The sequence below is a fragment of the Ostrea edulis genome, chromosome 7 (genome assembly GCF_947568905.1).
Source record: "Ostrea edulis chromosome 7, xbOstEdul1.1, whole genome shotgun sequence".
Taxonomy (NCBI): Eukaryota; Metazoa; Mollusca; class Bivalvia; order Ostreida; family Ostreidae; genus Ostrea; species Ostrea edulis.
This window is the reverse complement of record NC_079170.1, coordinates 65,575,685-65,602,580: the sequence shown is the minus strand read 5'-3', so window position 1 is coordinate 65,602,580 and position 26,896 is coordinate 65,575,685. Positions and strand designations below refer to the sequence as shown.

The 26,896-nt window shown below is 34.1% G+C and overlaps 3 protein-coding genes across 5 annotated transcripts; 2 read left to right on the top strand and 1 right to left on the bottom strand.

Annotated features, from left to right (window-relative positions):
* The first annotated feature begins 41 nt into the window (after window positions 1-41).
* LOC125654589 (uncharacterized) lies at window positions 42-26,455 on the top strand. Of its 3 annotated transcripts, none has more exons than XM_048884573.2 (5): window positions 42-71; window positions 22,470-22,572; window positions 23,837-24,004; window positions 24,197-24,298; window positions 25,395-26,455. In XM_048884573.2, the coding sequence occupies exons 2-5, from the start codon at window positions 22,470-22,472 to the stop codon at window positions 25,586-25,588; spliced, it is 567 nt and encodes a 188-aa protein (XP_048740530.1). In that variant the 5' UTR covers window positions 42-71; the 3' UTR covers window positions 25,589-26,455. The 3 variants fall into 3 exon arrangements, with proteins under 3 accessions (XP_048740530.1, XP_048740531.1, XP_056001084.1); XM_048884574.2 differs by lacking the exon at window positions 42-71 and adding an exon at window positions 689-702; XM_056145109.1 differs by lacking the exons at window positions 42-71; window positions 22,470-22,572 and adding an exon at window positions 22,582-23,478.
* LOC125653409 (probable ATP-dependent DNA helicase RecS) lies at window positions 727-4,696 on the top strand. Its single transcript, XM_056145108.1, has 3 exons — window positions 727-1,492; window positions 2,322-2,481; window positions 3,324-4,696. Exons 1-3 carry the CDS (start codon window positions 1,276-1,278, stop codon window positions 4,222-4,224), a joined length of 1,278 nt encoding a protein of 425 aa, XP_056001083.1. The 5' UTR covers window positions 727-1,275; the 3' UTR covers window positions 4,225-4,696.
* LOC125660206 (uncharacterized) lies at window positions 5,520-12,386 on the bottom strand. Its single transcript, XM_056145781.1, has 8 exons — window positions 12,260-12,386; window positions 9,998-10,052; window positions 9,317-9,784; window positions 9,010-9,197; window positions 8,521-8,815; window positions 8,307-8,433; window positions 7,334-7,464; window positions 5,520-6,683 (listed from the first exon to the last, which is right to left on the bottom strand). Exons 3-8 carry the CDS (start codon window positions 9,740-9,742, stop codon window positions 5,520-5,522), a joined length of 2,331 nt encoding a protein of 776 aa, XP_056001756.1. The 5' UTR covers window positions 9,743-9,784; window positions 9,998-10,052; window positions 12,260-12,386.
* Window positions 26,456-26,896: the final 441 nt, after the last annotated feature.

The window sequence follows — 26,896 nt, the reverse complement described above, 5'->3', positions numbered from 1 at the left end:
TAGCAGGTAATCATAGATAACAATTTTCTCATTCTTTGAAAGGCAGAGAGTGAGACACATTGAATCATATTGTGAGTATCCTTTTGTAAAATACTAATATTTGTATCTTTTTAAAATATTCGAAAACATTCAGTATATTGGAACCAAATATATGACCGTTTATTTTTAGAAAGTAAGTTTAGTTTATGTTGATTGATTAAGTAGCTAACACCAGAACTTAGGTTTATAGATACAACCTGGGACCAGTTTCACAAAACTATCTTACGACTAAGATCTGTCTTAAGACCAAATTTTGTCATAAGATCATCATAGCTGTTTCACAAAACTGTCATATCTTAAGATGATTAGAAATCTTAAGACATCCAGATATTTGTCTTAAGGCTATACTGAATTGTACTTTGCTAAGATATAGGTGCATTGATTTAATTTGAACATATTTTATTGTATGAATATACAAAAGGATTGGTTACAAGTTCTAGCAACTTAGACAACCTCTCCCGTATACGAAATATAACTTTTGAAAAGATGTTATCAAAAACTTAGTTAGGACGTGTTAATCAAATATCGAAGACAGTACAATACGCAGTTATTCCCCGTTTGTCTAATGCACGGAAGTCCATTCTGATTATTTCCCCTGCACTATATATAAGCGGCGGCGCTTTGTCTGCCTCTTCCTTTCCCAAACGTACAGCATCATAGCAGGTCGGTGATGAAATCAAAGGTTTTTTTTCTGTAAAATTAGGTGCAAATTTGGTTGAATTTCTATCCAAGAGTTAATGCAATTGTTTCTTGATTGATTAATTGCAATTTTAAACGTAGTACGAAGAATTTAAATGTAAATTCCACCCCGATGTTGATAGATTTTTAATTGAAACATTAGGCCCGTTGTGTCACGAGTGTTAGCGTGGGTAGGCATTTTGATTAAATAATTTAATTAAAATAGGCAACTTAATCAACTAAATTCATAATACAATAATTGATACTTTTTAAGGCAATTACAATCTGATTAAAATCAGATCCTCGATCCGCTCCTTTATTTCTTTTGATTTGTCGCTACTCGAGGATCTGAATCAACTCGCTTAGAGGTCACGTCCCGGTGACCTTTCGTCCAAGAATATATAATTAGGAAGCAAAACCTTTTCCACCAATCAAAATTTATGTTTGAAAAGCGACTTCGGAAAGAATCACAAAATAGCTGCTGAAGAATTAGAAATCGCGATTGGAAAAGTTTTGCGGAAGTTTGGGATCGATAAACTGAAGAAGGAACAAAAACAAATGCTTGAACTGTTGTTGGAGAGAAAGGATTGTATGGCTGTTTTGCCGACAGGCTACGGGAAGTCTCTTCCTTATCAAATGCTGGTGTCTGTGAAGCGTGAACTGGAGATGGAAGACGACGCAAGCAAGGTTATCGTTTGCTCACCATTAGTTGCTCTGATGCTGGACCAATGTGAGAGACTGAATGGTATTCCTGGTATAAGAGCCGTGCAAAAAGGTTAATTTTACATCATATATCCTATATAAATAATATACACGGAAAAACAAATACAAACACGTACCTACAGTGTATTATCATTTATAGCAAGCACAGGAAAAACGATCGTGTATGCATTCGAAATAAGCCATGAGCCTTTCAGATCTTTATTTTATTTTTATCTTCTTTTTGTTGGAGTGGGGTGGTGGAAAAATTCTTATAATCTTAAGTTACAACCAAATTATATTCAAAGAAATCTCAGTTTAAAAAGAAGTTAAGAGTCACAGACTCACAAGCCATGACAGTTTATTGTTATGAAAAAAGCACATTTAGAAATCATTTCTTGGCAGGCAGCACTTACGAAGACAATAAAACATGCAGCATACAAAGCAAATGGAGCACATACAAGTATCTATATATTTGAAGTGCACATTTGAAATAAGAACTGTACATGTAGCATATATTGCATTGTAACAGATACAATATGTATGCAATATATATATATATATATATATATTAGTGTTTTTAAAAATTTGCAATGTGTATAAAATTAGCTCCTCAATCCGCTCCTTTATAATTTGTTGCAACAATATGCTAGCTAACTATATGGAACCACTTGCTTCTTACTTGGACTTGTATCTATTCTAATCACCAACAATACACATTTACAAATGATGACAACATTTTTAAATTATACTAAATTATCATAGATGAAGGTCAATTTCAAATACATTTGAAAATGCACTTATAAAATAAGTATGTATAAAGTATTTGATCGAAGTAATTTGACAAATCAAATGTGTAGAAATACATTGTTTTTAGTGTACATGTAAGGTCTTTATTTTTGTAGGAAGTAATGCAGATGATGAAAAGGATATAGAAGATGGGAATTTTCAGTACCTATTTTCCTCACCAGAAATTTTGGTTGGAGACAAAGTTTTCAGATCCAAATTGCAGCAGTATAAGGTGTCAACTATAGTTGTTGATGAAGTCCATACAATTTCAACATGGTAAGTTTTTTAGTTGTATCATTAGGCAATAAAAAAATGTCACTGCGTGTACTGTAATTTGTTAAAAAAACGGGAAAGTATGGGAGCAAAATTGTGAGATTAACAGTGCCTATAGCAAAATGGTAAAAATAAACTCATCTTTTGTTTGCCTAATATTTTCTCAATTAATCATGAATTAGTACATCTAAGAATAAGTGAAAATTAATGTTATGATACATAATGTATAGCAACAAAAATGTAGTTGAGAACTTGTAATAGCTGCAGTTTGTATCCAATACTTTATAGGCATATATTTTGATGTTTATTTTGCAACATGTAATTTTAACATATAATTGTATAACTTTTAATATAAATGATATTTGGTATACAGACCAAGGTGTTTATACACTTGTGTGGATTCTCCATAGATTTTACAAATTTTGACGTCTAGAGATCATTAATCATGACACCAATAGTAAAAAGTCATCAGGTTATTAACAAAATTAAACTGACCGTTTTCTTAGATTATGGTAAAAAATCTTATAAAGTAACAAAAATGGGTCTGTTAAAATGCATAAGAACCATACCATCTCATTTCAATGATCTTTTTAATGTGTTTGCCTTAGCAGTCACAGTCTTTTGAATTAATGAAATGATGCTACAGGTAAAACACATATGTGTTAATTAATAGGTTATTCGCTTTATAATTTTGGGTTACAAATATATCCAAAACATCACATTCTATATACAAGAGGTCCACAGTCACCTGAGTATTAGTTATTTAAGTGCCACTAGTGCCAAGGAAATCTAGATTTAAAAAAAACTCTCCTGTTTTGAATACTAATATTTAACAAACCTTGCAGGGGTCAAAGTGATGAGAAGAAAGAAGCCTTTCGAAAATGGTTTGGGGATATTGGAGAATTGAGATCCTTATTTCCACGTGCATCTATCCTAGCATTGAGTGCCACTTGTACTAAAAAAAATTCTCGTAGAGTATACAAGGTTTTAGATCTAGGTGTGGATACCATCGAGATCAGAATTTCACCTAACAAACCTAACATTAAAGTAGCAGTTCACAAGATTCCAAACAGCTTGGAAATGTCAATGTCCTGGATTGTGGATGCTTTAAATGAAGAAAAACTGCCAAGATGTATTTTGTTTTGTAAATCTATCAAAGATGCATCAAATATGTATACTTATATTGTTACCGAGATTCCAAATTGTACAGTGGTTGAAATGTTTCATTCAGAGACTCCAAAGGAAAATAAAGAAAAAATCATTGATGGTCTAAAAAATCCAAACAGTGACTTGAAACTTCTTATTGCTACAACTGCCTTAGGTATGGGAATTGATTGTGTTAATTTTAACAATGTTATTATATATGGTATGCCAACCTGTGTTGTAGATTTGATACAAGAGATTGGTAGAATTGGGCGTGATAGTCAAAAATCTGTTGCTCTAATTTTGTACAACTCTTACTCTTTTCATGTTGATGATGAAGTAAAAAACATTTTAAAAACTACAGAATGCAGACGAAAAGCAATGATGGAACCATTTTTAAAAGAAAAAGAGCTGGGTGAATTAGAAATGGGGAGTGAGTTTTGTTGCGATTTGTGTTATACTAAATCAGATGAAAAGAGTTCCATTTTTGGGGTAGAAAAGCTCTTCTTTTGTCCAGATTTTGACACCGAGAGTGATTTTTCAAATAGTTCCAGTGAGTCTGACCTCAGTCAACAAGATGTCTTGTCAGATAACTCTGACTAACAACATGCTTATAATATATTTATTTTCTTATTGATGTTTTTTAAGGTGGCTCACTACACCCTGAAGTAGTTTCTCAAATTAGTACGAATTGATTTAATCATAAAAGATATGATGATATATAATATGTATGTACGCCAAATGTCAGAAAATATGCAAATTTGGATAAAAACATGATTTTCAAAACAATTTTTAAGACATATGAACAGAAAACACTGGCGGATTTGAGAACTCGATATCTGCGTTTCTTCAGCCCAATGCTTCAACCACTGAGCTACGATGACAAACAAATCAAATGATATAAATAGTTTTACAAATAATTTAAATCGCCATCTTGTGACGTATTGTCATAAAGAGTATGAGCTTTAGTGTAGTGAGCTACTTAAACATGAAATGTTTGGAATAGATATTATATTATCTTATTGATGTGTTTACACATGAAATGTTTGGAGTCGATATTAAATTATGTCAAACATTCAAAGTGTTGTTTAATTCTTGTTAACTAATAGACCTCAAGTAAACATAAGCTCTAAATTTATTGATATTAACTATTTAAAAATTGATGGGGAAAAAATCAGCATTGAATGCTTATACCTCACTGATAGTCTATATACTAAGAATAGAGTTAAGTGATGTATATATATATGAACCTCAACAAGTTAGGAGCACTCAAACTTGTGATCTACAGTTTAGCAGTCCATGTGCTAACCTACTGAGCTACTTGGCTAGACAATATTTGAAATCCATAGAATAGTTTTGCTGATATTCATATTTTCATTCATGTTTTAATAGGAAGTCAGCCATTATGATGATGTAGAATATCCCCTTGAGTTTTATTTGTAAATGAACTCTAACTCTTGTTAATGTGCACAACCTTTGTTATCCTCATCTCTGAAGATGTTAGAAATCTATGAAAGTTCACTTGAATTGTTCAGGTGATTAAACATCATAATTAAACATTTTATCAATAAAAACAAATATTAAATATGCATTGACTTTTACCACTGTTAATTGTTACAGCTGTATTTCAATAACTGTTATGTTGAAAGAACAATTCTCTTCAGCTTTAAAATATGACTTATGACCAAGTCAAAACATGTACGATAGTTTCATTTTACGAGATTACTGTATTCCCTTAACTGACTAGTTATAAAATTGATGTTGAGGAACAGTAATATCACAATGTAATCTACAATCAAAGTACTGGTATCAACAATATAGTATGTCATAAATAAATAAATCATTACAACCATATATACAATATACTGTCACACTTAAAAAGTGTATGGAAATGAAACCTATATGTGCTTGTTTCCAAGACGGTGAAAAGCAACCAGAGGCTTGTGTCTATGGACAAGAGTGGCAAACCCTTTAAAACAATCATTGAAAATGTTTTTGTTTGTACACAGAGATTTGCATTTTAGCTTTCGACCTTCCACAAATGTAAATGCATCAATATCAAACAATTGAGTTACAATTTTCTGAACATCTTCAGCATAAGATGGGAGGTGATGAAATCCTTTTCTTGTTGTAACATTACAAACAGAATCAAAGTGTTTTACAAAGTTGACAATATGAGGAAACTCCTTGGAATGTCGCAGAATGCTTTCTTTTGTTTGGAAACCTGAACAAACAACTTTGCTATCTCTGTTGAGTAGCTCCACATATTCGTCAAGGGCCATGTTGTTATTCTTTCCCCCTTGTAAATTAACACATCTATTAGCAATTAACCGTTCCTTCTGCTCCCCATTCAGAACACCCTCTGTTAAAGAAACAAGGTGGATAGATCCAATAGCATATTTAGTTTTGTTCGTTTTAACATAAATTGGAAGTTCATATTTCGCTGATCGTACACTACGGTGTCCATCGGCCATATCAACTGCTGAATCCAAGTTCTTGTGCAGTAATGCAAGTTTGAATAAAAGTCGACAATGATCTCCCAATTCGTCTTTCACTTTTTCATTTGAAGGTTTCGATATTGGGGTTTTGGCACCATGCACCTTCTCTTCATGTGCTTTCAGGGACCCAACATATGCATATGATTTGGGACAAAAGTGACACTGGACTCTGTCATTCTCAAGATTGGATAGGTAATAGTTTTCTGGATGGCTAATGTCAGTTATGATTTCTCGGAGATCATGCATGATGTCATTTTGTGATTCAAAAAAATACTCCTGTAAAATTTCACGACTGATTCCATTTAACCAAGAGATCTTGTCATTTGATGAAAACTTTTCAAAGTCAATAGGCAATGGAATTTCCTCATCAGCATTTCTGTTGAATTTCTTGAAAAACAGAACAATGCACATAGCATCTAAAATTGTGTAATACAGAAGTTTGTATGGGCGATACGCATTTTTCACATCTCCTTTGACATTCCTGGCATCCAATAGATTTCTAAAATAGCATGCAGTTCCTCTGTCTCCTCCAGAATCTGTGCTGTAGGTGAGCCTGCAGATAGCCTGAAAATAGGTACATATAAATGTTAAAATAATGAATACAATTTTTTTTTATACAAGCCTGTGGCACTTTTTTTTTCAAGAGGGAGAGGCACCTTGGAAGTTAAGTTGAGACTTGAAAAGCAAATGAACAAGTACATGTAGTTGCAAGATCTTCAAAATTGCAGGATTGGGGAGGGGGTTCATCCTTTGCTACATGGGTTCTAGTCTTGCATTCTTCTCAATCACTATTACTACAAAAAAACCAAAATGGGGGGTGGGGGTGTCACACAATATATCATCATATATATTAAGGATATCAAACTTTGTATGATACCCCTAAATGCCCATACCAATGGATGACTATTTTAGACATGGCTTAGAGTCAGAACCCTGGGGTTGTCAAATTCACAATTTGGTACATCCCCATTTGCTTCTTTGAAATAGGCTTCATGGGTGCAGGAGTCCTGAAATTTACAATTTATGTCTCCTTTTTCCAAAAAGATTCTTCTTGGAATGGTATATAGTTATGAAGAGGAAGTAAAAAATTTCAATTGTTAATGGACGACAGAAACATATGGCTGAGCAATAGGTCATCTGAGTGACTCGGGTAACCTAAGAACATATAAACGCTACTGAAAATCATTTTAAAAATTGTTTAAGATAGTAGATACCTCCAAGAAATTCATTAGACGATGAAAGTCTTCAATTTTAGAGATAAATCCTTCAAGTCTGGACTCTGCTGTCTCTCCATTGAGAACTGACTGCTGTGCACATTGTACACGTTCATCTGTTAGTCTGTCACCTATAAAATAGAATTATTGTTCAATGGGATGGAATCTTCATCTTTACACATACCCATCTTTAATCATATGAAAATCAATAACCAACATTACAAAACCAGAGATGGAGTAATTCAAAAATGTAAATAAATAGTTGTATTTAAATACATGTTATAAGTAATTGGATGTATTTGTAATCGACTTTACTTTCAATTACAAGTAATTGAATGTATTTTAAACATTCTGAAAAGTACAGTATTTTCAATTACATCCTTTATTCAAACTTTAAAATTTGAAGTTGATTGAATGAAACTGTCTAAAAACTGTTTTTCAAGGGTTTTTTATGCAATGAATAAATGCCTCATTATGTCTAATTTATTTTTGAAATAAACTTCAGTAAATGCAATGTATTTGGTTCAAAGTAATGGAGAGTAATTTATCACAATGGTTAAAATCAATGTACATTATGCACTTATAATTGCATGTAATTAACAAAATCATCAATGTAGTTTAAAGTATTTAATTATAGTTTCTATGTAAATGATCCCATCCCTGAAAAAAAAAACACATTTTCAATTAAAGTACATTATAAATGTTCTGGAAGGAAGATCCTTGTTTGGGAGTGAATGTATATATACATGTACATGTAAATCTAATTCCTGTCACACTAAAGTATTGTTGGTCAGACAGATAGTAAATGGCATGATTAAATCAAATTATAGGTGTCTTCATCTTATGCTCGGCATAAATTTGAAACTGTTTCAAGTCATCATTTCATAAAAAGTGTTGATGGATGGATAGACTGATCAACAATTTGAAATGATAAGTTCCCACAGCTCATTAAGATATATAATAAAAGACGTACCACCAAAAAACACTGATTCCACTATGTGATCATCTTGTAATGGAACATATTTGGACTGCAAATCCCGAAGTAGCTGAATCATATCGGCTGTCTTTGTCTCATTTGTATCGAATACTCCTAATGGATACTAATCAAAATAAGGAACAAGCATAAATTTTCATGTATTGAAATATGTTAAGACATGTCGATTTTCAAAACGTTATTGAAAAATTACCTGTTTTGTTTTTTCACCTGCTTGTGCACTGTATGGATGAGTCAGATGAGCAGGATAAATATTGGCAAATTCTGCTTTCATCTGAGGAACTCCCTTGATCACTGAAGTAGCAAAGTGGAAGACAAGTTCATCCATCAGAATAGTTTGTTCCTCAATGGATGGTATGAATGTCTCCAATTTAATGTCAGTTTTCAGTTCATCACTATTTTCCACACCTCTGGCAGTTGGAATTATCCTATCCACAACCACAACAACATTGAACAGGTGTAATGACAAAGTTTTCTGTTGTGATGTCCTGAAAGTATAGGAAAGGTATACTGTAACTAAGATATCGACATTGTCAATGAGAGTTACCTTTATTGAAGTGGTTACATGTGAGAGACCACAGTACATTGACTTTCATTAATATTACATGTACTGCAGTTATTGTTACGACTGATGAACACATCATGTGACACTATAAGTTTAAGTACCAAAAGAACTGCTTACCTGAAAGCTGGGAGAATGTTTTTGTCCCAGTTGTCTCCGACCAACTGATACTTCACATGTCCTCCTTCTGACCAATCTTTCTTCAACTGAATAACATCTTCATCCAGTTTGTCAATCCAGGATGCCAACTTGTTGTGCACAGATCCAGGGCTTACACAAAGTCCAATTTTAGCAAGTCTTTGAATATCCTATATGAAAATGAAATAACTGTGTATTTACAATGGCCAAGTTATTGAAAAAAATTTGCATGAATCAGGTATGATCTTCATCAGGTCATTATTTCTTTATTGTGTTTTACATGTCTTACCCTTTGAGTGCATCCACCATGAACAAGCAAAAAAGCAATACAATAGTGCAGCCCAGACATTTCTTGGCTACGGCCATGACATCCTGTTGCAATTGTGTGCAAGATATTCATAAACTTTTTCTCTGATGGTGCCACTGGAACATCACTGACAACTGCACTGATTACCCTCAACAGGTTAGGAGCACGCACTTCCAAATCCTTATGAAATTTGTTCCATGTAAAGGTCATCATACTGTCATGATCCTTCTTCAGTAACAGGGAGCCTGAATTTCTTTTGCAAATTGCTTTGGTTTCTGCCTGAACAATCTTGGTAGCTGCCATAACCACATCATCAGGGTTTGAGGTGGCAAGCACATCAAGCACAGTTTTTTCAACATTGTCCGACTTGAAAATAGCTTTACACATTTTCTTGTGAGCATCATTCATTACCAGCGCTGTCCGCTTTCCACTTGGATAGGATATAGATATCTATCAAGTTATAAAAGATGTCTGAATACAAAAACACATAGCAAACATCTTTGTATATATGAGATACGAAAACACAAACAGCAAACATTTTTGTACACATGTGATACAAAATACAATAAACCTTATTCAGTTATCAAAATAATATTTAAAAATGAAATGAAAAATACTTTATATGCAATAGTCGTAATGTACATTTTATTCATATATAATTACCTCATTCTCGTCGGATCTGGCAAGTCAATATGGAGTTAGTTAAAAAGAAATGCACCTGAAATTTAAGAGAAAAATTCTTAACATGCATGCAAAACAAGAACTTTGAAACAGAAACTGGAACAAAAGGCCCATGAGCCACCCACTCACATAATCCATGATGCTTCATATATGTACTCGGAGGTCATTTGGATCATGTGGACGATAAACCATTTTCAAACTCCTTACTCTTAAGTATGTCTTTTACAAATTTAAAATTACTACCTGAATTAAGGAGGTATGCTACACCAGAGAAATTTGATGTAGATGAAAAGTGTAGGTTATGTACAAAAATATTTTGAATTTGAAAATTTTCAAATTTACTTTATTTTGTCAAAAAATACAGTTTTAGTAGAAGGTAATCTGAAAAAAATTTAAAACCCCTGCTGGACTCGAACCTGCGACGTACAGTTCAGCAGTCGGTATTCTAACCTACTGAGCTACTCGGATAGGTATTTAAATTGAAAAGGAAAAGTCAAATATTGCTGATATCGATTTTGTCATCCATGTTTTTAAAGGAAGTCAGCCATTATGACGATGTAGAGTACTACCTTAATGATTTGAAATTAATTTTACATTGCTACTAATTTTTAAGAACAAAATAGAAGTTTTTTCTTGCACAAGGCCAAATAAAACAAGTAATGCTTCAAAAAACATGTGGTGCAAAAATTGGATTGGGTTATACAGATGTGTCATTTAATTAGTAGTACATGTAGTGCAAAAACAATTCAAAATAGTGACAGGACAATATCTTCCTATGTCCAGGGTGAATTTACCCTTGAGTATGTGACCTAAAAATCTAATAGGGTCATCTACTATTTAGGGTGTACCAATGTGGGTGTCAAATGATTCTTAAAATATAGGAGACAATATATTGCTAAGTTCAGTTAGACACTTGACCTATAACCATATGAACCCAAAATAAATAGAGCTCATCTACTCCTTATGATGAACCAGTGTACCAAGTTCGATGTATGTCAAACAAAGGGTTTTCAAAATATTAAGCACAGTATTTCCAATGTCCAGATTGGATTGACCATATGACCGGAAAATCTACTCATAATCAATCCACATAAGAAACATCATGGATATTATTTAAATCAAGTGCATGCTGAAAATAATTGAGCAGACCTGTGGTATACTAACTTCTTGTTTGAAAGGGGGGGGGGTGCACCTATTTGGTTGTCATTTTGCTCTCTGTATGTATATACTGTCAGGCAGGGTGATTCCTATCAATTTTGATAGATAAGGCATCTGGCCTGTATGTAAAAACTAAACACAGTAAATTATGCTATCCCTATGGTCAACATACATGAGCTTCACTCAATGATGCTTTTTGCCAAGTTTGATTAATAACGGTCAAATGGGTAGTAAATGCTAAACGTTTACTGATAGAGATGGTCAGACAACAGGTGATCAGAAAAACTCACAATTCAAGAGAGCTATAAAACAATAAACCAAATAAAACAACAAAGAAACTAAGCAAATGTAATTTACTATATATATTTATAAGCACTATTAAGCTATTAAAGCAGATGAGAGCAATGTTCTAGGGTGGTTTGGATTAATCTCTAATATTTAACCAATTCTTAAAGAATATTGGAGAGAAAATAAATAATAAATAATAAATAATATAAACAACTTTTCTCTCTGTAATTTTGGTGGCTATTCTAAGAATGTTGTATATGATATATATGATATGCAATTTCTGAGTTGCCCACAACATATGTCCCTTTGTTGAACTCCTTTCTGTTTTTATATTCATTCGGTGGGTACAAATGCCTATCACAACAAAAATTGAAAATCATGTGCATCATCTTTCTTTGATATAAAATATATCACTCGTGCAGAAGAGGAAATAAATAATAATTTCATATTTGATGGCCTAATTGAAAGAAATTATTTTTGAGATGGTCTGTTTAATGTACATCAACTGCTGATTATTAAACAAAATTGACACTTTCCTACATTGTCTCCTTAAAACAAATATCTACATAGCAAGTCTATAATGTTTGTATACATCTTGTACCCACCCCAAGCATTCAACAGAATACTGAACGTACCTGTCCTCTATCACAAAAGAGCTGATATCTCGGAAATTGCGCATTACATAGGTACATTGTTCATTTGTACCTTCATGTTACATATAGCTTATTCAAAAGAACACACACAAAAAACTACTAACAGTATAACGAAGAACAACATGCTTTCTATGTATCTATTTACCTCAACTTCTCCTTGCAATAATGGAACTGTGGTTTCAAAAGTTTTCCCAAGTGATCTTCTGACAGTGACAGGTTTACTTTCATTCTCGGGTGTTGACTGGGCCACTGGTTTAGCAGCGATTTGGGGTAGATGTGCTTGACCACTCAAGTTGGATAAGTTAGTTAAGTCAGAAAATGGATTCATAGTCACTGGCTTAATGTAAGAAATCTTAAAAAGGGGATCCACTGGTTTCTTAGCTGGCTGCGAGACAGTTGGGCTGCGAAGCATTCGTTTGGAAATAATGGACCGTTTCGGTGAGGGAAGTGATAATAGAAGAGTTTGTTGCACTGTAGATGTTGTCTTCTTTAAGTTCTCACGTAACTCGGTGGATTCTTTTTCCATTCTAATTACCTTTTCAGCAGAACGATAGCATTTCTGACAGACCCCACTCTCTGCATCAACTTTTACCTCAAACCCTACGACCTTTTCGATAGTTTCTTTCCGTTCCTTTGACATTTTGAACTTCCTATCTAGATATTTCGTGACTGTTATCGTTCCATCAGCATTCTTTAAATGTTGAATAAACGCAAACCCGCAAATAACACAAACATTGCCAAGTACATAGGTTTTTTTGGGTGTCGACGACAATACGTTGGCCGCGGCCATCTTTATTTGTTTACTTTCGATATTCTCGGACTTTTTCAACAGCACCTAAATTTTTCAGCGTTCCGCAATTCGCTGCAGCTGGTATACAGGTGAGATTTGATTGGATGAAACAAAGGTCACCGGGACGTGACCTCTAAGCGAGTTGATTCAGATCCTCGAGTAGCGACAAATCAAAAGAAATAAAGGAGCGGATCGAGGATCTGATTTTAATCAGATTGAGGCAATTAAATCATTACATATATATATACATATATATTGTCTGTATATCATGCTATACATGTACAAATAGAGATTGTCGTACAACAGAAAATATAATATTAGTTATAATGTACAATTATGATAATATACAATATATGTTTAGATTCATGTAAGTACATAAAACAGTTATAAAATGCAAAACATATTTTTTTTCTATATAAATTATAATATATGGGTCCGATTAAAGTCTGTTAGAGTTCTTAAGGAACTTCTGAACTGCTATGAAAATATAAAAAATTACATCATTTGAAAAATCTTCATTTACCCATAATAAAAGGTGGGTATCGACAATAGCAATATCATTTAGCTGAAGCAGTTCATTGAAAAAACAATTTCTTGCTTGAGTGTATCTTTTGCATGCAAAGAAGAAATCATGGACATCTTCAATATGACCACATATACAATTTAGAGAGATAATGAGTTTTTACGATAAAGATCAGTATTTAAAATGCAAGAATGTCTTAATTTGGTATGAATAATATTAACATATCGCTGGCCATATGAATAGTATAAAGGTGGTTTTGAGGGTGTTCTTTTAATGTGTTTATTAAATTTATCAATTGAAGTTATCTCCTTTATTTCTGTACTCAGCACGTTCCATTTCCTAACTGTGTCGGGAATAAATGACTTTTTATATAATTCAAGTCTGCATCCAGAAATTATGTAGTCGCTAGAATTACGGGTATCATATAATGATAAATTTCTGCAAATATTTGGACAAATTTCTTTCAGATATTGGGAACTAAATTGTTATGGATTTTAAACATATTTGTTAAGATAGCTATTTGTCTTTTTTACTTTTATACTTTTTTTCTGAGTGATGGACCAATCTATGTGCAGGTATGACGATAAAAAACTTACAGGTTAAAACAATTTGACAATAAGTATTAGTCATTATGTAAACAGACAGATACTGTGGGTGATGGGATATCTTTCAAATGTTGGTTCTACATGGTGTTCTAATTGCTATTTGATATGTATTTCCTAATGTACTGAAGAAAGCATCAGGCAATTGGATGCTCCTCTATTAGTACAGTGTATGAATGTGTCTGCCTACAGAATATATAAACTGGCTAATTTTGAGTTTGATTACGTACTGTTATACTTGTTTAAATGTTATATGTGGCTGAGGCCTTGAAGTATTTGAGTTAGCTGACAAATGGTCTACTTCCTCAGCTACTGAGAGTTTAAAGAGCAGTTTGTGGTTGTAAATGAATGTAGGAAAGGTGTTTTGGATTTTGAATGAGAACAGTTCTTTGCAAAATATCCATTTTTTCACATTGATAACATTCGCTCTGTTTCTGGGATGTTGAAGGTAATGGAGATGTACAATTGTATGTCTTTGTGTTTTGGTTTCTAGTGATATGTCTCTTTGTTGTCTATCTTCAGATAATTTCTTTAAAATTGCTTTGAGTAACCTTCTGTGCTCTTTCTGTTGATCCTTATAAGTCTCCAGTTTGTTTTCTAAGGTTTCTGTTGATTTTGATGGCAGTGAACAGTTTTCCTCAGGTGTATTTAGTTCCTGTTTTACAAATTCATAATCCTTCCTTTCTACAATCTCATCAACATGGTCCAAGGTAACACTTTTCATTTCCTCTTTGGCTTCAATATTCAGAATGGCACACATCACGTGTTTAATGATCATTTCTTTTCCCTGAATATTGTTTGATATTTTGTAAATGTTGTCTGATACTGTGTGAACGATCTTTTTCGTCAACAGCTGCTAAGTCTGAACTAAAGAATCGAACCCTTTTTCTTAAACATTCTATCTCACCATCGAGCTTTTTATCTGCATTATGATTTCGTGCACGTTCTATTTCTTCCCGGCTCCTACTCAACAGTTCCTCTCTTTCATACAACTCTCGTTTTCTACCATCTCTTTTTCTGGTCAACATTCCCGTGTCTTTACTTAACCTAAAACTATTTCTTAGCACTGCACACTCACTTTTTACGTCTTCTATAACTATATCTCTCTCCTTAATCTCTACCTTCATCTCCCTTATCATTTCGTCTTGTTTTCTGATTTTATTTCTTTATACATCCAACATATGATCTTTGGTTCTTAATCTACCTTGTACCATTGTTATTTGAAATTTTAATCCCAGATCTTTTATCATGGCGTGTTTTTTATTTACTTCATCTGTTTCTAAGCAAGAGACTTTCGGAAGGTCGGTGGTTTCTTTCCAAGTACATTGTATCTAGGTTCTGTCTTCCACCAATAAAAACTGGGTGCTACCAGATAACTGAAAACTTGTTGAGTGTGGCGGAAAACATCAATCAATCAATCAATCTAAGCAAGAGTCTATTTCAACATCACCTATTTCTATCAAAGGTTAAACATTAAACTTGGTACGTTTGCATCGGTTTCAAGATCTTCTATATTCGGTTTCCCTTTGATGTTGCATGGCTCTCCAATGTCATAAGAAGTTACTAAATCCACATATATTGTTTTATTGATGGGTGAACTAATAGGGGTAGTCATGATTTTGACCTTTTACCACCTTAAGGAAATACATCAAACAATAGGGGTAGTCTTGGTTTTGCTCTTTTACCCACTATTTAACCCTTTAGCGCCCAGTGACGGCTTTTGACGCCCTTTATGTGCCAACGGGATTAAATTGGGGGCATTTTGTTAATAATTGGAATATAATGAAACAAATTATATTTTCTAAACTCCAAGTTTTTCTGTGCGATGTTGGGAACTAGTCGAAAACATGCATTTAAAATCGCACATCGTTACCGGAAAGTAGGAAAATTAAGCCGAAATGACACAAATTTTGTTAGTAAAATCTTTTCTAAAAAACACAATATTTAAAAACGTATATCAGATTCGGAAAGGTTGAAATATTTGCTTCATTATACCCTCCGCAACAAGTTGTGGGGGGGGGGGGGGTATACTGGAATCGGGTTGTCCGTCTGTCTGTCCGTCCGTCCGTCCGTCTGTAGACGCAATGGTTTCCGGGCTCTAAAGCATTATCCTTTCCACCTACAGTCACCATATCATACTTATGGACTACCCATGGGATGAAGATGTTCCCTATCGATTTTGGGGTCAAAAGGTCAAAGGTCAAGCGCACTGGACATCGAAGCAGCAATATGGTTTCCGGGCTCTAAAGCGTTATCCTTTCCACCTACAGTCACCATATCATATATATGGACTACCCATGGGATGAAGATATTCCCTATTGATTTTGGGGTCAAAAGGTCAAAGGTCAAGTGCACTGGACATTGAAGTAGCAATATGGTTCCCGGGCTCTAAAGCGTTATCCTTTCCACCTACAGTCACCATATCATACATATCTACTACCCATGGGATGAAGATGTTCCCTATCGATTTTAGGGTCAAAAGGTCAAAGGTCACGCGCACTGGACATCGAAGTAGCAATATGGTTTCCATTTAAATTCTTTAAAGGCTTTTTTCATCGCATGGAGATGCTGTGTTCCTAGATACCTTTTGGATCATAATACTGAAGTTTTACCTATTACCAACACCCTTTGGGAGATTGGGGTAAATGGGGGGTATTCTTGGTGAGTTTTGCTCACAGAACCTATTGTTTTTCTTACGGTCATATTTAGGTACGGACAAGTGTCATAGACCTATTTCTTCATGAAAGTAATGCATTTTACAAGTTAAACGCGATAAAAATGCACTTTGACTTCATTTGACATTAGCGTGCGTGTGTATTGCGCAAATAAATTATATAACGATACATAACTATATTTAAGTGGAAAAAGTAAATAAATTTAAAACGGTAAATCTATGATTGGGCTTTTGTTTCTGTTTTATGATTTACAACCTAAATACAATGTACATTTATTTCCCTATGTAAGCGTGTCCGCCTTCAGCCTAGGTATACGTGTGTGAACAATGGCTAATGGTACCTTCACATTCACGGATGTTTCTTACGGATCCTTACGTATTCCACAAATCCATAAAAGTACACGGATTGTTACGATTTAGACATGGATACCGACGAGTGATATACGAATGCTTGTGATTGACTACGAGACTACGAGACGGAGATCCGTAAGGACTCGTAAGAAAAATCCGTGAGTGTGAAGGTGGTATAATGCGCACGGGATTTGTGTTTTTTTTTCTCTCTTTGTCACGTACATGTCTGTATTCAGTATATGTGTGTGAAAAATGGCTAAAGCGCACGGGATTTGTTTTTTCTCTCTCTCTATCTTTTTCACGTACATGTATTATATAATCTAAAAGAATAAAGTTTTGTTCACATTTGAGTGTTTCATATGCATGAAATAAAAAAAGGTATAAATGTATATTTCCATTAGATGAATAGGCAATAGATATGATGTAGGCTGTGGAAAGGACTAAAATGTACATTTTTTATGAGTTAATCATTACGAGCGAGTTGTCAGTGTGTACTAGATGTAAGTATGTAAACTCATTTAAAAGTGTTAGCGTTTAGATTAGGATTTTTCCCTTTATTTGCAATAATAATCTGTTAGAATTTTAAAAAAAAAAACCCAATAACTACAGTACAAGTATATCAAATGAGTTGTTTTTACCAAAAATTTCCATTTCTTGTTACATTGTCATGGCTGTAACATAAACAGCGTATACTTTAATCATGGAGTATAGCGTTCAAAGCGATACAGGCTCAGTTTTGTTGTCCGTTGGGTCACCGTCAGACATTGGTGTAGATGACTACAGTTATGAAGAAGTTTCTATAGTAAGGACAATGAATCAGAATATATATAAACACAGTCACTAGTGTACACTGGACAGTCATTTGAGTGACATACCGACGAGGATTTTTAATTCTAGTCGCATCAACTCCACAACGTAAATATTGTAAAGTTCCATGAAGATGTTGGTCCTTCTCATGAACTTTCAAGACTCCCTATATAAGGGGCGGACAGGGGGTAGTCCTCTCCCCATCTCTTTCCCCGAATAGTGATAAATTGCATATTTCATTTGGGAACTAAAGCGTATTACATGCCAGTTTACTACCCATATGCACTGCAACGGTTATAATATTTATATATAAATATAACAGGCTAACGTGATATTGCAAATGTATTCTTTATATTCTGTATTTCTTAATTGTTTCTTTTATCTGTCAAAACGCAATGGGTACGGCATCGAATACGTATATGATCCATTGATGCAGTGGTGAAAAAGGAAAAACGAAGGAGTTTTAAGAAAAGAAGTATAAGAACCTCCCCACTAAACCTCTTATCTCCTTCTCTCAGCACCTATCTTTCATCCTGACCCCCCCCCCTCTTATATTATGTATACTGTTACTTTCTGCTGATATTACCTTTTATCAGTTTTGGGGAAATAGCAAAGGATACAGATATGCACGGAACAGAAAGCAGATCGAGTAGAGGACGACGTGACCTCAACAAACCGCATGCGTATCCAAATGTACAGAGACGTATATACAAATACATATAGTTATTTCTCTGATATGTACTGGTCAGATGACAATGCATCGGTAAATTTCTTTAAATATTTGATGACAAGACAGCAATTTTGATAAAATGTCCGTTATTAAAAAAAAAACACATCACAAAACACACACACACACACACACACACACACACACACACACACACACACACACACACACACACACACACACAGAGACTTTAAATTATGTCAGAGAAAAAGTACGATTGTGTACGGTGCCGACGAAGACTCTCTGATCTACATATAGTACTAAATAGTGATGCTTTTAAATGTACGCTTAAAATATTAGTAATCAATTATCATTACATGTAAAATCATGCAAGAAAATGTACTCTATTGATTGAATATTGTTTAATGTCCCTCTCGAGAATTTTACACACATATGGAAACTACTTTGTAAAAAAGGATTCTATTATGTACGATACACACTCAGTACACAGGGACCTGCAGGATAACCGCATTACGACATGCAGGTATTTTATACAAGACAGGCACGTACATGTATTTAGCATAATTTTTCAACAGGGGGAGGGGAAGTCGGAAAAAATCCCTACACCATTGTCTAAATTTCTTGAAGAGCAAATAAAAATAAATAAATGGATAAATGAATAGATAAACCAAAAACATAAAAAAGTTCTTCTTTAGGACAATCAGCACTTAAATTATCTAAATTCGGGGTGGGGATGCGGGAGTAACGGCGACCTTTAAAAAATTCCGAAAATTTTAAATTCAGGGTGTTACATGTATTATCGCCGACTCATAAATAATCCCAAACTTCGACTTCTTAAATAGGGGGAGGGGGTTGCGCACCTTTCAATACATGTACACAAGTTCAATTCATAACTTCGACTTTACATTTTTATATTTCAATACTATTATAAAATATGGGAGGGGGTCACCAAATATATCTTTTAACATTAAAAGGTGTTGAGAAAAGTTGGGGGATGGCAACACCCCCTCCCCCTATTATACGTGCAAGCAGAAAACACGTTTTATATTCTATGGTTGAGCACCCCAGGTACCGTGAAACCTCACAGGCATTACTCTCTAATTGATTTCTCACTAGACGTTGCCCAGTGTTTGATCGGAAACTTCTTCAGTCCGATAAGAAAATGGCTTGCATGTGAGACACACCAGCGAAAAAAGCGTCGGTGCCGATGGTGTTCTGTGTTTCGAGAATGAAATTAATTAACCGAATCTGCTTGTAGAGATGAGAAATTCATGTACAATTCTGAAAATTGTCATATCTTAAACGTTTTAACTAATCCTAAAGCTATGATGAAGACATATTGTTACCAGTATGATAAACACTGGTATGAAGAGATTCATCTTGTTTTATTTGCTGCACGAGAAGCAGTTCAGGTCAGTCCTTTGAAGTAGCATTATTGAGGAAAAAAGGCTGACTGCAACTAGTGCTCTTCACTTTTTAGACTATGTTTCTAATTTCAAAGATATACTTTAATGACGAACGCTTGCAAATTGGCACAAGAAAATCTCAAGAGTTCTCGAGTCAAAATGAAAGTCTGGTATGACAAAGATGCGAGGAATAGGTTCTTGTACTTTGCATAGCTATCCTTTACGGGGCAGATAGCACTATTATGGCCGGTCCTTATGAAATTGAAACAAGCCTAATGATGCGAACTATTTTCAAAGAGTAGTTTGATAGACGTGTCACAGTCATGTAAAATCAGTTCCCACTCAGTATCAATGTTAAGATATCACAGAGTGTACTGAAAATGACATTAGACAATGATAGCTTTCATTCATATGTCGATTTGATATATCCCTGTGAGCTCGAAATAAAGGACACCACAGAGTCGTCCACTTCTGCTTCATACTTAGATATTTTATTGAAAGTAGACATTAACGGCAAACTAACAACTCAACTGTATGACAAACGGGATGATTTCAGCTTCTCCATCGTCAACTTCCCACATTTATGTAGCAATATTCCATTATCACCTGCATATGGTGTTTATATATCTCAACTGATTCGATATGCAAGAGCTTGTTCTGGGTATAGTCAGTTTTTAAATCGAGGTAAGCTACTGACAAAGAAGTTGATGGTACAGGGATTTCAACAGTCTCGATTGAAGTCAGCATTTCGCAAATTCTATGGTCGTTATAACGATCTAGTTCGTCAATACAACCTCGCATTGGGTCAAATGCTGTCTGACGTGTTTCATACCGATTGTTAAGCCGTTCTTGGCACACTGATTTTGACTGCGGATAACTCCGTTTACCTGATCAGGATATGGGGCTCACGGCGGGTGTGACCGGTCAACAGGGGATGCTTACTCCTCCTAGGCACCTGATCCCGCCTCTGGTGTGTCCAGGGGTCCGTGTTTGCCCAACTATCTATTTTGTATTGCTTGTAGGAGTTATGAGATTGATCACTGTTCGTTATCTTCACCTTGCATTAGTGTAGAAACTAGTGAAAAAGACTTAAACCAGAATGTCCGTTTAAAGAACTCCGAAATTCTTGTCAATCTTGATGGCATGCTACTGTTGAATATATAGGTCATAAAATGGGTCAAGATCACGTAACAACTATTATGGCTAAAGTGGAAGCTATCAAAAAGTTCCCGATTCTTACAACAACCAAAAAAAAAAAAAAAAAAGAAAAAAGAAAAGAGGAGTTAATGAGATTGCTTGGGCATAACTGGTTTTTATAGAAAAATTTCTCAAACATTTTCCTCAGTAGTTGGTAAACTTATTATTCTATTGCAAAAAGGGTTAAATTTGAATGGAGAAAGGACTGTGGTTAATCATTTTGTAAAATTAAATCTGTTCTCATGAGTAGTCCAGTTCTTTCAGCTCCTGATTTTTCTAAGCAATTTAAGCTTATTGTAGATGCTAGTGATGTAGGAATCGGTGCTGCTTTGTTTCAAGAAATAGTGTCAAAATAACAAAATTATTCTGCTTATGGAATATATTGTCTTGCTTTGTTATTAGTTTTATAACATGTTGGCGTTTATTTGAATGTTAATTGTAAATGTACATCCCATGTTTCCATAAAATGTCAAACAATAATCAAAGACGCACAAGATGGAGCTTACTGTTACAAGAATATAATGTTGATATTACGCATATCAAAGGCGAAGACAATGCAGAACTCTTAAGCTTGGCAGAGAATCATGAATATACCGATTTTGCATTGCTTTGATTTGGTATACACATGTATATGCATTCAGGTATCTAGTTTGGAGAATTAAGTTCAAACTCTTTAGGTAAAGGGGTCATTGTGTAACACACTGTACATGATTGACACCCATGACTTAAACACGATTCTAGAAAGGTGATGCAACACGTTTGTCGTAACACTGTATATTCAAGATTAATTGTATATCATTCAACGCCCTTCTCGAGAAATTTCCATTCATATGGAGACGTTTGTATGTTCTAGAAGATATTTGTCTAGATCATGGTAGTGGTAATAACAATGGTAGTGGTAATAACAATGGTAGTGGTAATTAGCACTCGGCAGAACTGCATTTGAATTTTTACCTTATAGGGGATTGGATTGGACATAACGGCTGATTTCCTGTTCTCTCTGTAATTTCTGCTTCCGTGGTTCATAATAAACCTTTGATTTTCCAAAATGCGGTCCCCCCTCATAACATTATTGTAATATTTGCCGTTTTTCGTTTACGTCCTAAATATAGATTTTAGGAAAACTTGTACCTAAAGTTGGCACCCAGTGTTTAGCAACTGTAACATGTCCTAAATATAGATTTAAGAAAATGATCACCCACATGAACTACACACATTGTGTTCCTATGTCGATACAGGTATATGTATGTACGAGTCACAAGGAGAATTTAAAATTCTACAAAACAAGTTGCATTATTTCTATTCTGCATATTTCAGATGACAGTCTTGTGTAAAAGAAAATTAAAGAGTGATTTACGATTGAACATGGTAATACATTGCGAGATATTCGTAGCTGTTATTTTCATCTTTGGGACTCAAGGTAAGAAGCTATTGATAATACAAATAATTTGATGAATAGAAAAACGTAAATAGAAAATACTTTATAAACAGAAAACAATGTGTATTTTATGAAAATAAAAGGAAATGTTAAAAGATTGAATACAAGAAAGTTATTAAATGGAATTATAAGTTGATAAATACAAAACCTTAATGATTAATAAATGGAAAATACATTAGTAAATAGAAAATAATCTGATATTATATGATATACCTTAATAGATAATAATAATAATAATAATAAAAGAACAAGCAATAAAAAATAACCAATGAATAAATAAAAGTTAATAGAAACAATACATCCCCAACCCCCCAACAAACCCCAAAACAAAACGAAACGAAAAACAAACAAAAACCTTTGTTAAATGGAAAATACGTTACGCATATTAACCACTACACAAGCCGGTATGGATTCTTACACACCCTAAGTGATTTGATTACAATATCATAATATATATGATATGTACTAAATGTAGTAGTTAATTTTGAAGGATTATAGTTCATCTTATTCAAAAGAAAGGACTGGATGGGGTAGAGAAGAGTTATATTGTTTTTATTTTGGCGGGGTCTGTTGTCATGTCAGAGTTGCTAAATTTGGACGATTCAGAGACGGGAGATGTTTGTTGTCACCACGATACTTTCACAGTGTTGTGTAAAATTCACTGTGATTTCACGGACGCTAAAATAAAACTCCCCAATGGAAACTATTACGGATATTGTCTGAATGATATTAATGGACAGTCACAGTGTAATGGACCTGCCATGGTGAGGGATGGAAAATACGAAGCCAATCTCACTATGGATTACAAAGAGCACAAAGGGGAGGATTTCAAATTTCTACTCTCCTGTCAGAACGGAACGAATCACGAGTTTGCTTTGAAATCATGCAGTAAATATTAACCTTTCAAATATTAGATATCAAGTATACAAGATTAAATTGTCAATTTTATCTCTGTTATCTATCAGGTGTGTCTTGATAGTATACTTCTTGCCCAATATCGATTTCCTTGGATTTTAATTAATAATTAAGACACACGGATGTCATGTGCTTCAAAACATACGTGCACTTTAACAGTTCCACTACACAAATCCCCCCTAAGCTGACAGATGTAATTGAGGTGATTGAACTGATAATTCTATACCAGCTGGCTGTGCATATTTTTAAAAATGAGTCCTATCCAAAATGACTCGTTAAATATATCCAAAAACTCGTTTGTCATTGGCAATAATTGTCTTTTTAATTTCAGGGTCGGGCTTTAACATCACCTATTGCAAAAATTCTGATTCTGTAAACATCAATATAACGTTCAAAGACATCGACCAACCCAGACAATTAGACTTCAAGAAAGAAAACTATTCCGAAATCTTAGTGTCATGTGATCTTGACCAGGCCAAATGTACCAATGACAGATTAGGTATGTATACACTGTACATACAAACTGGATATTAAAAAGAGTGATTTCCTTGTATCCTGTATGCTAATAGAAAAATACAAGATATTTGTTTTTCTGTAATCCCACTAAAACAAATAATTGAAGGTGATACTTACTTAAGTCCTTAGAAAGCTGTCAGTCATGTATATATATTTTTTAATTTCATCTATACAGCATCTGTACATAAAGGAGTCGCACACATCCAGATGCCTTTGTCATATGGAAGAAGATTTGAAATTTCAGAAGACGGTCAACCAAAGGCCATTAACACGGAAGGTATGGGTTTTGATGAAACGTCATTGAAATCAATTGATACATTAAAATTCATGTTTTTTGAAATATCTTGGCAAAAGATTGCATAAAGTCACACTAGTCATTTAGTCATATTTCAACTGTGAACGACAGCAAGCTCTAAATGAATATCCAAAGGATGATATCTTTTGAAATATCTTGTCCAATCAATCCTTAATCTGGTGGAGTAGTCCTCCATTCTCTTACTAGATAAGTCAGTCCCTAAACTGGTTACATACTGTGGTTTTATGCGACTATCAGCTCATTATTACTGCCCCGCCCACTACCGAATTTCGGTTGTATTGTTTATTGTTAAGAACCATACAGTTCATAAGTTTAAAGTATTTACATAGAATGAATAAACATAGATATAAACAAAAGCTATACATAAAGGAGGAGACGGACAGGGTGAGAGCGAGAGGGTGGGGGTGGGGGGGGGGGAGGAAGGGGTGGGAGGAGGATAAAGAGGTTTAGTGGGGAGGTTCTTATACTTCTTTTTTACAACTCTTTTCGTTTTTCTTTTTTTCACCATTAATCTGCATCACACTGATCGCACCGGATATATATATGCCGACGTTCCCATTGTGTTTTGGCAGACCAAATTACAGAAAATAAAGAATGCATTTACGATATCGCGTAAGCCTGTTATATTTATATGTATTATAACCGTTGCAGTGCACATGGATAGTAAACTGGCATGCAATATGCTTCAGTACCCAAATGAAATGTAATTTATCAGTATTCGGGGGAGGGGTGGGAGGTGGAGAGGGCTACCCCTTGTCCGCCTCCTTGTAAAGTAAAGACAATGCAGGTTAGGTACATGTAAATGGACACAATTCACATAAACATGACGAAGTTTGTGTTTCATTGCCAAATCATGACTAAGATCTCACCAGTTACAATAGGAAATCCTCGGATGTTTACGTTTTACGATGCTTACCGAAAGCCCATGGACGATTATGGCCCCGCTTGATCGGGCACGGGTTTTACACGTACTACGATAATCCATCGACTTAAAACATGCATGGATTTGTTAATTGATTAGAGTTTGAAATATTTGTATGCTATTTATATTTTACAGATGCCGTATCCTGCCATGGAAAGGAGTGTAACTGGAGGTTTCTGGACGACAAAACACCACCATCCCATGCAGTATCGCCGAGTCCTTGTCACATGGCACTCGGACTTTTTTTATTAGCATTACTAATTAATCAGCGTTGTTTCTGTTTTTCTTTTATTTTGCTGGTTTGCTTTTTGTGGGCATTTTTGTTTTGAACGACAAGGTTTGGTTTGTACTGTATATATGTTTTTACAGTTTGTTTAATTTTTTTTTAATTTTCACAGTATTTTGTTTTATTACAGGGGAAATCATTAGGTAATTAGTAACAATGTATGATATATTTCTGGGTGATCTCCCCTTTTTACAGCCTCATTCCCATTTTTACATTAATTTGTTTTTATATCACAGGAGATCGCTACGCAATTCTAATAAGTACCATTCTATGTCATTCTGGTTGATCTCCCCTTTACATTGTCATCACAGCAAATGACAATTCACACAAGTAATGTTGTTTGTCTTATAGCAAGTTTACACGTTTCAGTTAATCAACCTTAAATGGGTTTTATATAAAACTGATTTTAAGAACATAATATCTTTAAGAACACATTCTTAAAACTGATTTTAAGAACATATCTTTAAAACTGAATTGAATAAGAACATAGTTTTTAAGAACACATATTTCAAACTGATTTTTAAGATCATACATTTTAAACTCATTTTTAAAGAACGTATGATTTAATTGATTTTTAAGAACAAACATTTTAAACGGATTTAAAAAAAAAACCCATATCTTTAAAAATGAAGTAATCTTCACTAATTTATTTTATTTTAATTTTAATAACTCCTTTCTTTCCCCTTCCTCTCGTTAAAAGCTTCACAAAACAAAAACGATAAACTGAGTGAGAATAACATGGTTTGAAAACTGAATAATTATATAAAAAATGTCTGAAAACAGCATACGCAGTGTTTACAATAAGCATATATTATTTACTAATGTCACCTTGTATATCGTGATTGAATAATATAACGGTTCAAATAATATATATGTTCATGATTGTATTAAAACAGATTGATTCAATGGTTATTCAGTTTTTGATTACATTTCAAGACAACCTAAAATTTTGAATGATTACCTGAGATGTCATAAAATATTTTTTTTTCTACTTTTATATTTTTTTCTGAGTGTTGAACCAAGCTATGTGTAGGTATGACGATAAAAAGCTTACAGGTTAAAACAATTTGACAATAAGTATTAGTCATTATGTAAACAGACAGATACTGTGGGTGATGGGAGATCTTTCACATACATGTAGGTGTTCTAAATGCTATTTGATATGTATTTCCTAATATCCTGAAGAAAGCATCAGACAATCCGACGCTCCTCTATTAGTACAGTGTATGAATGTGTCTGCCTACAGAATATATAAACTGGTTAATTTTGAGCTTGATTACTTACTGTTACATTTGTTTAAATGGTATATGTGGCTGAGGCCTTGAAGTATTTGAGTTAGCTGAAAAATGGT

Bases quoted from the DNA above. Each gene is read 5' to 3' on its own strand.
- LOC125653409 (XM_056145108.1), top strand. From the start codon at position 1,276: ATGCTTGAACTGTTGTTGGAGAGAAAGGATTGTATGGCTGTTTTGCCG. The intron at 1,493-2,321 runs GTTAATTTTACA...TTATTTTTGTAG, and splicing joins TATAAGAGCCGTGCAAAAAG to GAAGTAATGCAGATGATGAA. The intron at 2,482-3,323 runs GTAAGTTTTTTA...CAAACCTTGCAG, and splicing joins GTCCATACAATTTCAACATG to GGGTCAAAGTGATGAGAAGA.
- LOC125660206 (XM_056145781.1), bottom strand. From the start codon at position 9,742: ATGAATGATGCTCACAAGAAAATGTGTAAAGCTATTTTCAAGTCGGAC. The intron at 8,434-8,520 runs GTAATTTTTCAA...TATTTTGATTAG, and splicing joins CAGGTGAAAAAACAAAACAG to TATCCATTAGGAGTATTCGA. The intron at 6,684-7,333 runs GTATCTACTATC...ACCTATTTTCAG, and splicing joins GTCTAATGAATTTCTTGGAG to GCTATCTGCAGGCTCACCTA.
- LOC125654589 (XM_056145109.1), top strand. From the start codon at position 23,166: ATGTCAGAGTTGCTAAATTTGGACGATTCAGAGACGGGAGATGTTTGT. The intron at 23,479-23,836 runs GTAAATATTAAC...TTTTAATTTCAG, and splicing joins GTTTGCTTTGAAATCATGCA to GGTCGGGCTTTAACATCACC. The intron at 24,005-24,196 runs GTATGTATACAC...TCATCTATACAG, and splicing joins ATGTACCAATGACAGATTAG to CATCTGTACATAAAGGAGTC.